Genomic DNA, 13,185 nt, shown 5'->3' with positions numbered 1-13,185 from the left:
TCAACACTACAACCTTAAAATTAAATTTGCTCTTCTTTCATTAAACTGTTGTTTACTTACTCGTTTATGCAGCATTCATTCAGATGAAAACAAGTTTGTCTCTTGTGGGTGTGTTCAAGGATACTCGCGCTGTTGCATATCGGTGTGTATCGGTGTGGCCGGTTAGCATGCAGGCCTATCGAGCCAGCTGCTTTTTTATCCCACACCTCATTTTTCTTCAAATCGCCTCTCTGTCACATCCAGAGCCACACTACTGGGGATATATATATATCAAAGTCAAAGGTTCACAGTGCAGAAGGTGGAACTATGTCTGTGATTGGTCAGAAGAATTTGTTCAGCGTCACAATTTATTTGCATAAAGTTCGAAAAATCTCAACTTAATTTCTCGCTTTTACACCGAATCTTGGCAACAAATCCCGTCCATCCATAGGAAATGATTACTCGATTGTCGCTCTTTTAGCTGCCAATGTGAATGCAGGTTTAGGGTGCTTTCACACCTGCCTTGTTTGGTCTTGACTTTTTAGTTTGGACCAAAATTTAGCCAGACAAACAAAAGAACTGTTTTCAATCCAGATCTACTGAACCAATCGCTTATGTTTGACATTCTACTGTAACTGTAGATTAACTCAACAAAAAAACCCTATTAAATTATGAAGAAATTTATTTTGCAATAGTGTTCAGTTGAGCTGCACAGACTTTTTACAAAACTTTCTGTAAAAGCTTCTGATGAGCAGATTGGGCCCAAACAAGTCACAGGTTTGACTCACAAGTTTGCTTAAAACTAAATATTAACCCAGAATTACTCCAGAATCTTATATATTTCTTGTTGATTGTACTTGATCTAACTTTTCTTTGTCTGAGGTCCAGGTTTAAATAAAACATATCTAGATAATTATTTATAGTGAAGAGTTTTCAATTTCCCAGCACTGGAGTAAGAAACCACTGACCTTTTTGAATAAAACTGTCCTCCCTGCTCAGGCCTTCTGTGCCCCAGATTTACTGCACTACCAGCATATGGCTGCTAGACGGCGACTTCAACCTGTAAAGACTGTGAAGACTGTTAGGCCAAAGCTAAGCTGTGAAAGTGTTTATCAGTTTACAAAACAGTTCGAGATGTCTTTACACCTATAATTTTACTGAATTACCTTACAACTGAAATAAACTGCTGACACATACACTTGCATTAGTGTGTGGTTAATAGAAAATAAATAAATATGCAAGGGAAAATGTATAATGTATGCTAATTAAAATGCACAGAGTCAGGTAGTTTAATAGATTTATATTTCATTTGCTCGTTTCATTAAATTGTTGTTTACTTACTTGTTTAATCTGCATTTATCTGCATAGACAGTGTGCAGGTGATCTTTTCATCCAAATTTAATTTCATCCAGTGAAAAAAAATCCAAAAGATTTTACAGGCAAATGCTGACCTGCATTCCCTAAACCAGCAGGCTATAGCTGCTTTTCCCATGGAAATAGGGAGGCTAAATTTCATCATGTTTACCATACACGTGTAGCATTATGCTTTCCTGAAGCTCCAGTGTTTAGTTTGGATCTGTCGCAGGATGGAGGTCACTGGGATAAAGGTTAGGTGCTGGACTTAGCTCTCCCACTGCCAGGTTTTATTTTATTTGTTTGTTTGTTTTTTCTACCTATATTTTGATAGTTTGTGTTTTTTCTGCTATGACTGGCTTAAAGTAGCTGGCTAATATTTCTGGCTAATTCAAGCTAGTTTAGCTGTGTTGGTTAGTTTGTCATAGCCCTTAAATAATACGGCTTATTGTGGAATTAGTTTGCTATCTGTCTCATTCTAGTAAGAGTTTAGCCCAGAAAACAAGTGCCCAAGTGGGGTCTGTATGGGTAGTCCAACTAGGTATGAGCATGGAGGCTGGAGCCTGGAGAGCCATTATTGTGCCTTTCGTCAATTCAATAACCTGCTAAAACACCACTTCCCAGTACTGACTAATAATTTGGGTTGTAGTTCAGACTCATACGTTATTATTGATTAGCTTAGGCCATTGGTAGTTGCCTATGTACTGTAACTCATACTTAGCTAGGATTGGAAAGTATGCTCAAGCTAGGATTGTCTCATAGTAGTTACTCCCATAGTATTCTTCCATTACACCTGGCTAGTTATCCATATTCTTGAACTATAATTGGCTAAGGTTTTACCCCAGTAACATTTTAACACCAGTAAAAAGCTGGTTTATACTTCTGTGTTGAGTCAATGGAGAGTCTAGGGCACAGCCTGCACACTTGGCCCAACATCATTGTGAACCTCTATACCCTAATGTGCATTGCTTGTCTGCATTCCTCTACAGTGAAGGTGGGAATGCATAGGCGAGAAAGCCAAGCTGAGTGGACCAATCAGAGTTGCTGCGATCTGCGTTGTGTTGTAACATATCTGGGGAGCTGCTGTAGACTAAGGTGTAGGGTATGCATAGGCTATGCATAAGGTACACTATGGCTACAGTGTAGATGTAACAGCATATATTGGCCTTAAGGTTGACCAGTAGATGAGACCGGCATTGTCACACTCGCAAGCTTAATTTGGTTAGTAGTACTCCTGTCTCAGGATACATCAATTTGGGAATTTTGGGCTGATGCCTATATCCAATATTACACATGTATAAATCTGCAGATGACAATTTCTGTGTACACATTATAACTTATAGAGAAATTAGACACCCTGGTATAACTTTAGAAACAAATGTAACATTTACAAACCTTGCATTTTAGCTGAGAAATCCAGCAATTATCTGCTGATACCGATATAATTCTGACATCATTATTCTTGAACTTCTTGAGAATATGCAAAATACTATTTTATTTAGACTACATTAAGCTGACAGAGTACTGCTATTACTCATGTATTATATGTATTTATAAATTTACACAGTAAAGCTTTATTTGGATGGTCCATTATACATGCCTCATAGATGCTCAACTAACATTAAACTGAATATCTATTAAAACTCAACTCTCAGGTAAATAAAAATGAATCTCAATGCTTATACTAATGGACTATTAGCATTTAGTTGAATGTTAGTTGAGCATCTACGAGCCATCAACAATGTAACCATCCAAGTAAAGTGGTACCATTTATACTGCTAAATTTTAACTACTGCTCAACTAAACTGCCTGGACAAAAAAAGATCACACTCTCTAATATTTGGTTGGATAACCTTTAGCTTTGATTGCGACCTGTGGCATTTTTCTTTAAGTTTCTGCAATGTCACAAGATTTATTTCAATCCAGTGTTGAATTATTCTTTCACCAAGATCTTCCATTGATGATGGTAGAGTCTGACCGCTGCACAAAGCCTTCTCCATCCAGCACATCCCAAAGATTCTCAATGGGGTTAAGGTCTGGACTCCACAATCTTTCACAATTCCAGCCTCATGAATCCGGGCACTGTCATCTTGGAATATGTCCATGCCATCACGGAAGAAAAAATCCATTGATGGAATAACCTGGTCTATATTCAGTATATTCAGGTAGTCAGCTGACCTCATTCTTTCAGCACATACTGTTGCTGAACGTATAACTGCAGCATCAACCCCACATCATTTACTTTAGTTGAATCCAGGTGGAGACTTTTTTTTGGCCAAGCAGTATATATTTAGCTAGTGCTCTACACTCTTCCACAAGAACTAGGTCATAGTAGTTGACTCATATGCACTCACATGCACAATGAACTACCAGCCAAACTACTAACCAAGGAGATCAACTACTGGGCAGCCAGCTCACTTACAGGGGCCAAGTAGGGAACAGCTGAGGAAAAGAAGGCCAATGGGGGAGATGGGCTACCTTGAGGTTCACAGTCAGCAGTACCTGGGATTTGTGTTGCTTGTGGGCACGTAGGCTTACTGTACCCTGCGCCCTGTGTTTATTTTCTCAGATTAGTGCTGTTTTATTTAGATACACTCATTTGGCCGTGCATGCACACAGGAGAGTAGTACATTAGCCTGCCTACCAACTTTATGCACTTCACGTATTGCTCGCGTGCCCAACCCTCCTCCCCCTCCCGTAATTTGTGACTGTGTGTGTGTGTGTGTGCACGCGCGCGTCCCGGTGCGTTCATTGGAGCGTCCCTCAAGCGTGTCACAACTTTTGGTGGATTACCCCAGATCTCCCGGACCTCAAGCTTCAGTCTCCAGCGCGCTCTGCTGCTCTGCGCTTCTCCACGCTCCTCCTCCAGCAACTTACACCTGCCGACAGCGGACCAAACAGGCAGTGCGCGAGCTGACGGCAAGATGCTCTCCATACCGCTCCTGGACTTGTCCCTCCACGGGGACCGGACTCACCACGGCGGCGCGGTGTCCGCGCTGTTCTCCGCGCTGGTGCTGCTCAGCGCGCTCCTGCTTCTCCAGGGGCTCGGGGGCGCGACCGCCGCCTGCACGACGTGCGCCACGGCGAACAGAGACTCGGACGAGAACGCGCTCATCGAGGCGGCCAAGAGGCAGATCCTCAACAAGCTACACCTGCGCGAGAGACCCAACATCACACACACCGTGCCGCGCGCCGCCCTCGCCACCGCGCTGCGCAAACTGCACGCCGGGCGCGTGCGGCCGGACGGCACCATCGAGCTGGACAACGGCGGGGCGAGCTCGCACGTCAACGACCAGTCCTACGAGATAGTCAGTTTTGCAGATATGGGTAAGAAAGATCCTCTCGTTATTCAGTTTTACAGTTTCTTCCAGTTCTAAGGTAGCTCAGATGGGTTCTGCTGGGTACCTAAAACTTTCTTATAAGTTTTTCATATTAAACTTAATAAGAAAGATCCTCCAGAAGTTCTTCACTGTAAAAAAAAAAGTTTGAATGACTTTAACTTCAGTTTTTATCTAGCTGATTCAGCAACTTAAGATTTATAAAATGGACCAGACCTAAATTTAATATCATGTACAAACTCCAACCTAACTCAGCTTAACAAAAGCTCGAATAACTTTATCTTGATAAAAAAACTGACTAACAATAATTCCAATAAGTACTTTAGGTACTTTAGATCTAAGACTTTGCCCTCCACTAGAGCTGGATATTTCTATAGATATGTATATTTTCTAGAGTAGAATCTTCCAGTTCAGAGGTTTGCATTGGATATAACTTAAGATTTCTGAAACTGATCAGATAAAATGTTGATATCATGTACACTGTAAAAACGCAACCTAACTCAACTTAACAACTTAACAAAAGTTGCTTATACAACTTTAAGAAGTTGTATAAGCAAATAAAAAACCCTGACCAACAATAATTTTTGAAAAAGCATAAATCTAAAAGTAAAAAAAAAAAGTACAGCTGCATATTTCTATATTTTAGAGTAGAAACTTCCAAATTAGAGGTTTCTACATGTTTCCAAATTAGAGGTTTCTACAGTAGGATTTGCTGTGTAAAGAACCCCATAGTTAAATAGGATAGCAATATTCGTCTCTATGCTTTCAGAAGCGGCCAAAGAGACCTAAAACAAAGATCTGATTACTCTACAGATGATGCTATAGAATACCTGAAATAGAAGCATGCCTTTAAAAACAACAGATTTAAACAGTTTTTTTTTCTGGAAACAGTTTGTTTATATTTACACTGCTTGCAAATAATAGAATGATCTGCGTTGTAAAATATAGTTTTATTAACTTATAATTTAATGTTTAATTTATGTAACATTTTAAGATAACCAGTTATTACACTTATGTAACATGACAACGAGTACAAACTTTTGACAAGCAGCATTCTGAGTCACAGCACTTTTAGTCGATGCTTATGAATTATTAGCTGAATAAATAGGAGGGATAGGGAAACAGATTGTAAAATGAATTCAGTGGAAATGCTTGAATTCCAGCTGTTGCATAAAATACCTCTATAATATTTCATGCATTATCATGTTTCACCACAGCCCAGGTCCTTTTCATTAAATCCACAGGAATAAACTATATTACATCAACACACGTTGGTGTACTTTTGTGTTAATCTAACAATATACAGAATGTCACTAAAAAATAAAACCTGCTATCTCCAAAATTTTTGAACTAATTTAGCAGCATTTCTGTTGATCTGTTTAAAGTGACATTTTAACAGAAATGCAAGAACTGCTAGATTCAGTTTATTCATGTAGAAAAAAGCAAACTGGCATAAATATATGTTTTTTGTGTGATAGCAATGAAATGTGAATGAAGGGTACATTTGTATCAAGCTAATTCAATGCTGAATCTGAAGTATCTGAAGTTAAATGCAATTTAAAATGGGTATACTACTAAGGACTAAGCCTCACAAAGAATCTAATGCATTTTGATTCATTTAAAGTTGAAATGTCCTGTTGGTGCTGAACTAACATCTACCAAGTTGCTATAACCTCTCAAACTTTTGTTTTATTGTATTTTTTAACTACACATTATTAAGCTGTAATTATAATCGACTATTTTTTCTTCTTATTTCTCACCAGATGATTTAGACTCCAGTGGAATTGACCCCAGCCTGTCCTTCCAGTTCCTCCAGGAGCGTGGTCAGAGTGTGCAGGTGCTGCAGTCCTCACTGTGGCTGTACGTGCGTCCTGCTGATGGCCCGCGCCCGGCCGTCCGCGTCTCCGCCCAGGTCTACCTGTCTGGCATAGACGATGCCGAGAACCGCACCCTGCTCCTCCAGAGAAACGTGGAGGTGGCACGAGGTGGCTGGCACACCTTCCCCGTCAGCAGCACCCTGCAGGCCTTCCTGGATGGTGGGCAGCGGCGTCTGCGGCTGGAGGTGCACTGCGAGGACGGTGGCCAGAATCTGTGCAGCCGGCGTGGTGCCGACACCTCCCAGCAGCCCTTCCTGGTGGCACAGGTTCGTTTACGCGATGACTCCAAGCACGCCCTGAGCAAGCGCTCACTGCACTGCGGCGATGACGTCAGCGTGTGCTGTAAGAAGGACTTCTACATCAAGTTCAAGGACATCCAGTGGCAGGACTGGATCATCGCACCTGAAGGCTACCACATGAATTACTGCATGGGCCAGTGTCCGCAGCACCTGGCCGGCTCACCGGGCATCGCCTCATCCTTCCACGCCACCGTCTTCAGCCAGCTGAAGGCGAACGGCATCCACACGGCCGTCTCTTCTTGCTGTGTTCCCATTCAGAGACGTCCGCTCTCAATGGTCTACTTTAACTCACAGCACAGCATCGTAAAGACCGACGTCCCCGACATGATCGTGGAGTCCTGTGGGTGCACGTAAAACAGGACACCAAACATCAGAGACAAGTTCCTATTGCAGAAGGCACTTTTACTTTAATGAAGACATTGTGTGACATTTTATACCTTCATTTGAGATTGGTAACTTTTATATGCAGTAAAAGTGTGAAGTAATTCTATTTATCAACTGTGTTAATGTGGCCCCCTCATGCAGGCCTCTTGTTCTTTACCCGATGCAAAGAAAGGCTCACAAATCTTATATCATATCTTTTAGGGCATTTCAAATGTATCAAAGCAGTGCACAGGTGAAGCAAAGACACTGTAGGGATTATGTGATCCTCTGGGCCTTTACACTGTACTGTTTGATTAGTTTTCAACTAAGGTCGCTGGCCTAACCTCTGCCTGGTTACCCAATGAGATGGGTAAACATTTAGTTATTGCCACATGCACAAGCGAAAGTCTAAAAAGGGCAAGATGGTAAATGGACATATGTGACATGCTGGATTCTGTTTGATGTGAAAGTTCTTGGGGATCGGGGATTATATCTGAGCCTGCAAATTTCACATTGTATTCCACAAAGTTCTCAAGGCTTTTTATGTACTGTTTTGTTTACGTCAACCATAGTTGTGTTCATGCTTTTGTTGTTTTGAGTTGTTTTGTTTAGGTCTGTGTTAAGTTAAGACTCTTTCTTTAGGCATCCTAGCTTTATTTAGAGATGTGTTTAATGTATTTTTGGCACATGCTATACATCTGGAATTTCTGCAAAATTTAACAAAGAAGCTTTTCACCATTTCCCAAAGATAAGGAGAAAACAATGAGATAAAAAGAGAAATGTCTTGTTGAAGCACTTCCTCTCCTGCAGTGCATTAGGTATGACATATTGATACAGGATACAGAGGTGTGATTATGCTGGTCTCAGGTTATGGCATTATAGCTTGCTTCATTTACTATGTTTACAGTTCTATTGATTTCAGGGTCAGACTCACAAAGAACAGAAAGTCTTTCTTAATGATGGATTTCTACAATGCTTCCAGATTTACCACTGCATGCATGAAGCACTTTTAGAAACTGAACTTAATGCTTCTGTGTCACAACTCAGGTTTGTGGCTGCACTTTTGTACCTGTTAAAATATAATAATTTGCATTCAGCTTTTGTTTTCAGTTGGGTCACGTCTGACTTTTGCATGTGTTTGTACACTTTTTTTGTTGCTTTTTTTTCTTCTGTTCATTGATGTAAGTTAAATATGTTGTAAGTTATGACCAAATACCAAATAATTTATTTGTATGTAATTTATAATAATTTTATAACAATATTTTCATACAATAGGATAGTTTGACAATCATGTAATCTTACACTGTGCTTTTGTTAAATGTGTTTATATTTTATTAATATAAAATAAAAGAAATAAAAAATACTTGTTTCTACTTGTGCTTCATTAAGCTCTTTATCAATACTAAATACAGCATTTTGGTATAGCCAGTGTAAATAAACTTAACTATGGTCTATGACATATTGCAAAATATTCGTACATTGATATTTCAGAAGACAATCAAGTTTCATAAATATATTATCAGCTCTCATATAATCGATTGCCCCATTGGTATCTCTATATGCCCCATCATTGATTTTGGGGACTCAAAATCAATAGCGTCTGAAAGGCAAAGAGCGTGTTTGCCTGGGCAAACACTTGAATTGGCTTTTTTATGGACCGTCTATATTTGCCAAGCAAACATTCGTCAACTTTTTCTGGCAAAGCCTAAACTCTCTGTGTTCCATAAGAACAAAAGATAGGATTGACACGGGAAGCTTGAGGACATCACGTAGTGTTTTACTATGATATGAAGTAAGTAAAAGTAAGTCACCAACTTCCCTGACCATAAAAGCCTTACACATTAGCGTGCTCTGTAATGTGTGCCTCATAACATTTATAGCACCATTAGAAGAGAGTCATACATAGATCCATGAGTCTAGCACCTGTGCTGGACCAGGAAGCTTCTTCAGTTCCTTAACATACAACAGAGCAAATCCTCGACAAATGCATGCCCATACAAATATGGCACTTTCTCCAGTGTATTTAAACTTTAATAAGTAATAGTCCTATCAATAAGCAATAGAATTATTTCTCAGTATTTACAGTTTTGCATACATACAAAATGAAATTCTGTCAAACAGCAAATAATAAACAGACAAGCTGTCTCACAAAATAAAACAATTACTGACTTTTGATCCTGTAGCACAGTTGGAAAACCAGCTCTAAAAAAAAAAGCTATTACTCAATGCGGCATGTTCGAATCGGAGATATGAGCTGGACTCTGGCAGCACGTTGCAGCTTAACAGTTAACAGAACCTTTTGCAACTTGTCCCTGTGACTGCAGGTATGATGCAAAATACGAATGCAAAAAGAAGTTTTCATTGACTCTTCAGCCAGATCAAGCTCACCTAAATATGTGATCTATGTGACCCTCATTGATTTTCCTGTCGAAATGTTTTGCTGACTTATCTACTTTTTAGTAAACATCCTGTACTAGATGTATTTTAGTGTGCAATACTGCACCACGCTGTTAACTAAAACCAAACACCACAGCTTTCTCATTCAAATGAAATTTTGCAGCACCAGTACTGTTGTATGTACACTTCAGAGACCCAGATGTGCTCTTGCTCCTCCCTCAATATGCATGGAAGGTGAGTTGTGTGGACTTCTTACAGTCCGATATCCCAGAATGCACCTCACAGCAGTATTGACAGAGGAGAAAGAACCTACCTGTAAGATCTACATTTTAAAAATAGTACTGCTGTGCGATTAAATAAAGTTTTAATTTATTTTTAGGCGAGAACGTAGTGGTTTCAACTTCAGAAATGTGGTTTCTTTGTTAAGGAAGCAACTCTGTAAAAAATGTGCTCCTACATTTTCAGAACAATGCTTTACATGCCCCTGAGAGGGTGATGTAATAAAGTACCAGTTCGAATTACAGAATAACCGCCTCGCATACACACTGACCAATGCCTCATCTATGTTTCATTCCTTCATCACTATTCACTAGCCTTTTCCTAGAAACTGGAATGCTTGCTCCATGATGTGATAGTTTTGGTCAAGTGTGAAAGCTCTTGTCAATCCTAGGAGTGGTTCAAAGTACAGATCTCTGATCCTTCTGAAATTGGTGCGCTTGTGTTCTCTTCAATAATACTCTGATGTGGTCTGCTGCAGTTGTGGAAGCTATCCACTCCCAGTGCTGCGTGTGGGGTAGCGTGATTGATTCCCTTTGTAATTTGACTTTGTGATTGTGATACTTCCCTTTATATTCATGTATGTTGTATAAAACCACACTTTCATAGGACTAGTACAAGATAACTGTAATAAGTTCACCTTCGCAAAGTGAGTGGGTGTATGGAAAGTGTATGGCCAAAGCATTTATGGACCTACATGAAGAAAAATGACGCATGTTTGAAAGAGCCTTTAAATTATGTCTGGGAAACAAATCCCTAAAGTTTGGTAAAGACACAACAGTTGTCCCACTCAACCAGGATTGCAGTGAGGCTGGTACTCTGGTGCAGTCAGAAGATACTGAAGCTGAACATGCTCAAGATAGTGTAGATGAAAGCAAACCTTAGGAAACACTCCTCAGAACTGCTTCTCTTTACAGTATTTATCAATTCTGTGTCAGTTGTGGAGAAATTTCCTGGGACATAAAGTTGGAGATCAACATTAACTCCATGTATATCTAAGCAAAGAAAACCAGATGAAAGCATAGACGTGAAGCCTCTCTGAGACAAGGCCACTTTCTGCCTCAATTTGGAAAAAAGTTTGACTAAACAAGTATTGTAGGGGTTTAGCCTAGACGTTGGACTATATATGAGTCTCTACTGAATGGAAGAATTTTCCAAAGCTGAGGGTGGAGAATGCAGCTGATTTAATAAATAAAAAGCCAACACTTGTTGATTCAAGTAGGAGTGAGAGTTCGTAAAAAGAGATGAGGTCACTCAGGTACTGAAGGGCAAGGGCATTTCGAGCTTTATACGCCAACAGACGAATTTTGTAATCAATGGCAAAATTGGACGGGAGGCCAATGTAGTGTTGATAATACTTCTCTGGCTGCTGCATTCTGCACTTTGGACAGCAATACATACAATAGTTCAATCTTCCTCTTAATGATAATGATAATATATTGTATTTATATAACAAAAAATAATAATCTTGTCCACTTTAAACTCATCATGGTCAGGTAGGACCAGAACGACCCAAAACAACTGGGTGCAAAGCACGAACATAGCCTTTGCCAGGGTGCCATCGTAGAATCACCACCACATTTTTTTTCCATCACATGAACAGTTACGTATCTAATAGTTTTGCAGCACTAATCTTGACCTCTACAATCCCCCTGAACTGCTATTTCTTAATGACATCACAATGAAGAACCCACAAGTTGAACCCTTCCTTAGTTAGTACAATGTTAGTATATAGTGTATAAAGCTTGGAATATTGACTATGACTATGTTGAGGCTGCATTCACACAGAAGATAAATGTGGCCCAAATACGATCTTTAACATCATATGTGACACAGGTGTGTCATTTGTGTGGCTGTGTAAACAGAAAAAAAAAACATTATGGCTGTGACCGAAATGGCTCCCTACTCCCTCATTAGTGTTGCGCTATTTAGGGAGACACTATGTAGTTCACTAAGTAGTGGTAAAACAGGAGTGGATTCGGACACTACCTCATCATTATCATGCGCCAGCACCGGTCGCATAAACACACACAGGTGAGAGAGGGGTTGAGCCGTGTTTAAAACTCTGTAAACACACAGAACTGATCTCTGAATTAAAGTTAGTGAAGCTCTGAGCTGATCATGAAGTCATTTCTCTGCCTGTCATATTTACGCTGTTTAAAAGATAATCCTCACATTATTGAACTACATGGAGAAACACCTGAAATTAACAGTGTACACCGGCTTGTGCACCGGCTTGCAGTGTTCCCAGATTGGGTGGTTTCGTGCCAAATGTTGAGTTGTGTCTGAGATTGTCTGGAGGAAACGCTGTGATTTGATGGGTAAACAAAACTACCAAGTGTTAGAAGTTTGGAAATTGAACTCATCAGTGTTGTAGTTAGATATCTAACCTGGCAGAGACAGAGCTTTTAGTCCTGCTGATGGAAAGGGTACTTATCAGTGTTGTAGTTAGATATCTAACCTGGCAGAGACAGAGCGTTTAGTCCTGCTGATGGAAATTTGAAGCTGTTTTTTATGTTTGTTATTATATGTGAGTATTTACTTCTTTTATTGTTTGCAAGACTATTTTTATGTACTGTATTTACTTTTTTTGGTCCGTGTGTCCGAAGATACAATGCACAAAACACATAATACAAACATGCAGATAAACTTATTTAAATATCGTCTGTCTGTCGCTTAGTAGCGAGACCCGCAATGCATTTTGGGATACATTTAGCTCAATTAGTAAGCAGCGATGTTTAATATAAATCATGATGCATTATGGGAGTTTTTAGTGCCCTCAAAATCACGTTAGAATTCCCCCTCATGATTCGGACACTCAAAGAAAAATGGCTGACATACTCAATAGTGCCCTAACTAGTAAAAAGGGAGCCATTTCGGTCACAGCCTATGTCTGCAGAAGAAGTCATCTGAAGATTTATGTGGTGAATAAAAATAGACAAGAAACCTCGTAAAAAATTGCACCAATGTGTTTCTTCCAATAGTATTTACACACTTTAATTCCCCAAAAACTGTGAACTTTAAGAACTTTACGCACTCATTCACTTTACTTTACCAGCCTTAAGCTATATACCACATTTGCACTACTGTTATATACTATTTATACTGTCATTCCATCTCAGTCACCATCAATATTGCACTATTGTCTTCCGTCTTACGTATGTTTATTGTGTCTTGTTGTATTGTACATATAGTGTCTCCCACTCTTTTAGATAATATATCTATTTCTTTTTTTACTTATATTTATATATCTATTTCTCCCCCACACTACTGCACCTTGTTTTTTTCTCATGTATGTCTATT

General features: G+C 39.6%; 1 protein-coding gene across 1 annotated transcript; it reads left to right on the top strand.

Moving 5' to 3' along the window:
- Window positions 1-4,016: 4,016 nt before the first annotated feature.
- Window positions 4,017-8,572, top strand: LOC103021438 (inhibin beta B chain). The gene is made up of 2 exons (XM_007253395.4): window positions 4,017-4,659; window positions 6,434-8,572. The coding sequence occupies exons 1-2, from the start codon at window positions 4,257-4,259 to the stop codon at window positions 7,198-7,200; spliced, it is 1,170 nt and encodes a 389-aa protein (XP_007253457.2). The 5' UTR covers window positions 4,017-4,256; the 3' UTR covers window positions 7,201-8,572.
- Window positions 8,573-13,185: the final 4,613 nt, after the last annotated feature.

Source organism: Astyanax mexicanus, chromosome 5 (genome assembly GCF_023375975.1).
Source record: "Astyanax mexicanus isolate ESR-SI-001 chromosome 5, AstMex3_surface, whole genome shotgun sequence".
NCBI lineage: Eukaryota > Metazoa > Chordata > Actinopteri > Characiformes > Acestrorhamphidae > Astyanax > Astyanax mexicanus.
The sequence above is the reverse complement of the archived record's forward strand: the minus strand, read 5'-3'. Positions and strand labels throughout refer to the sequence as shown.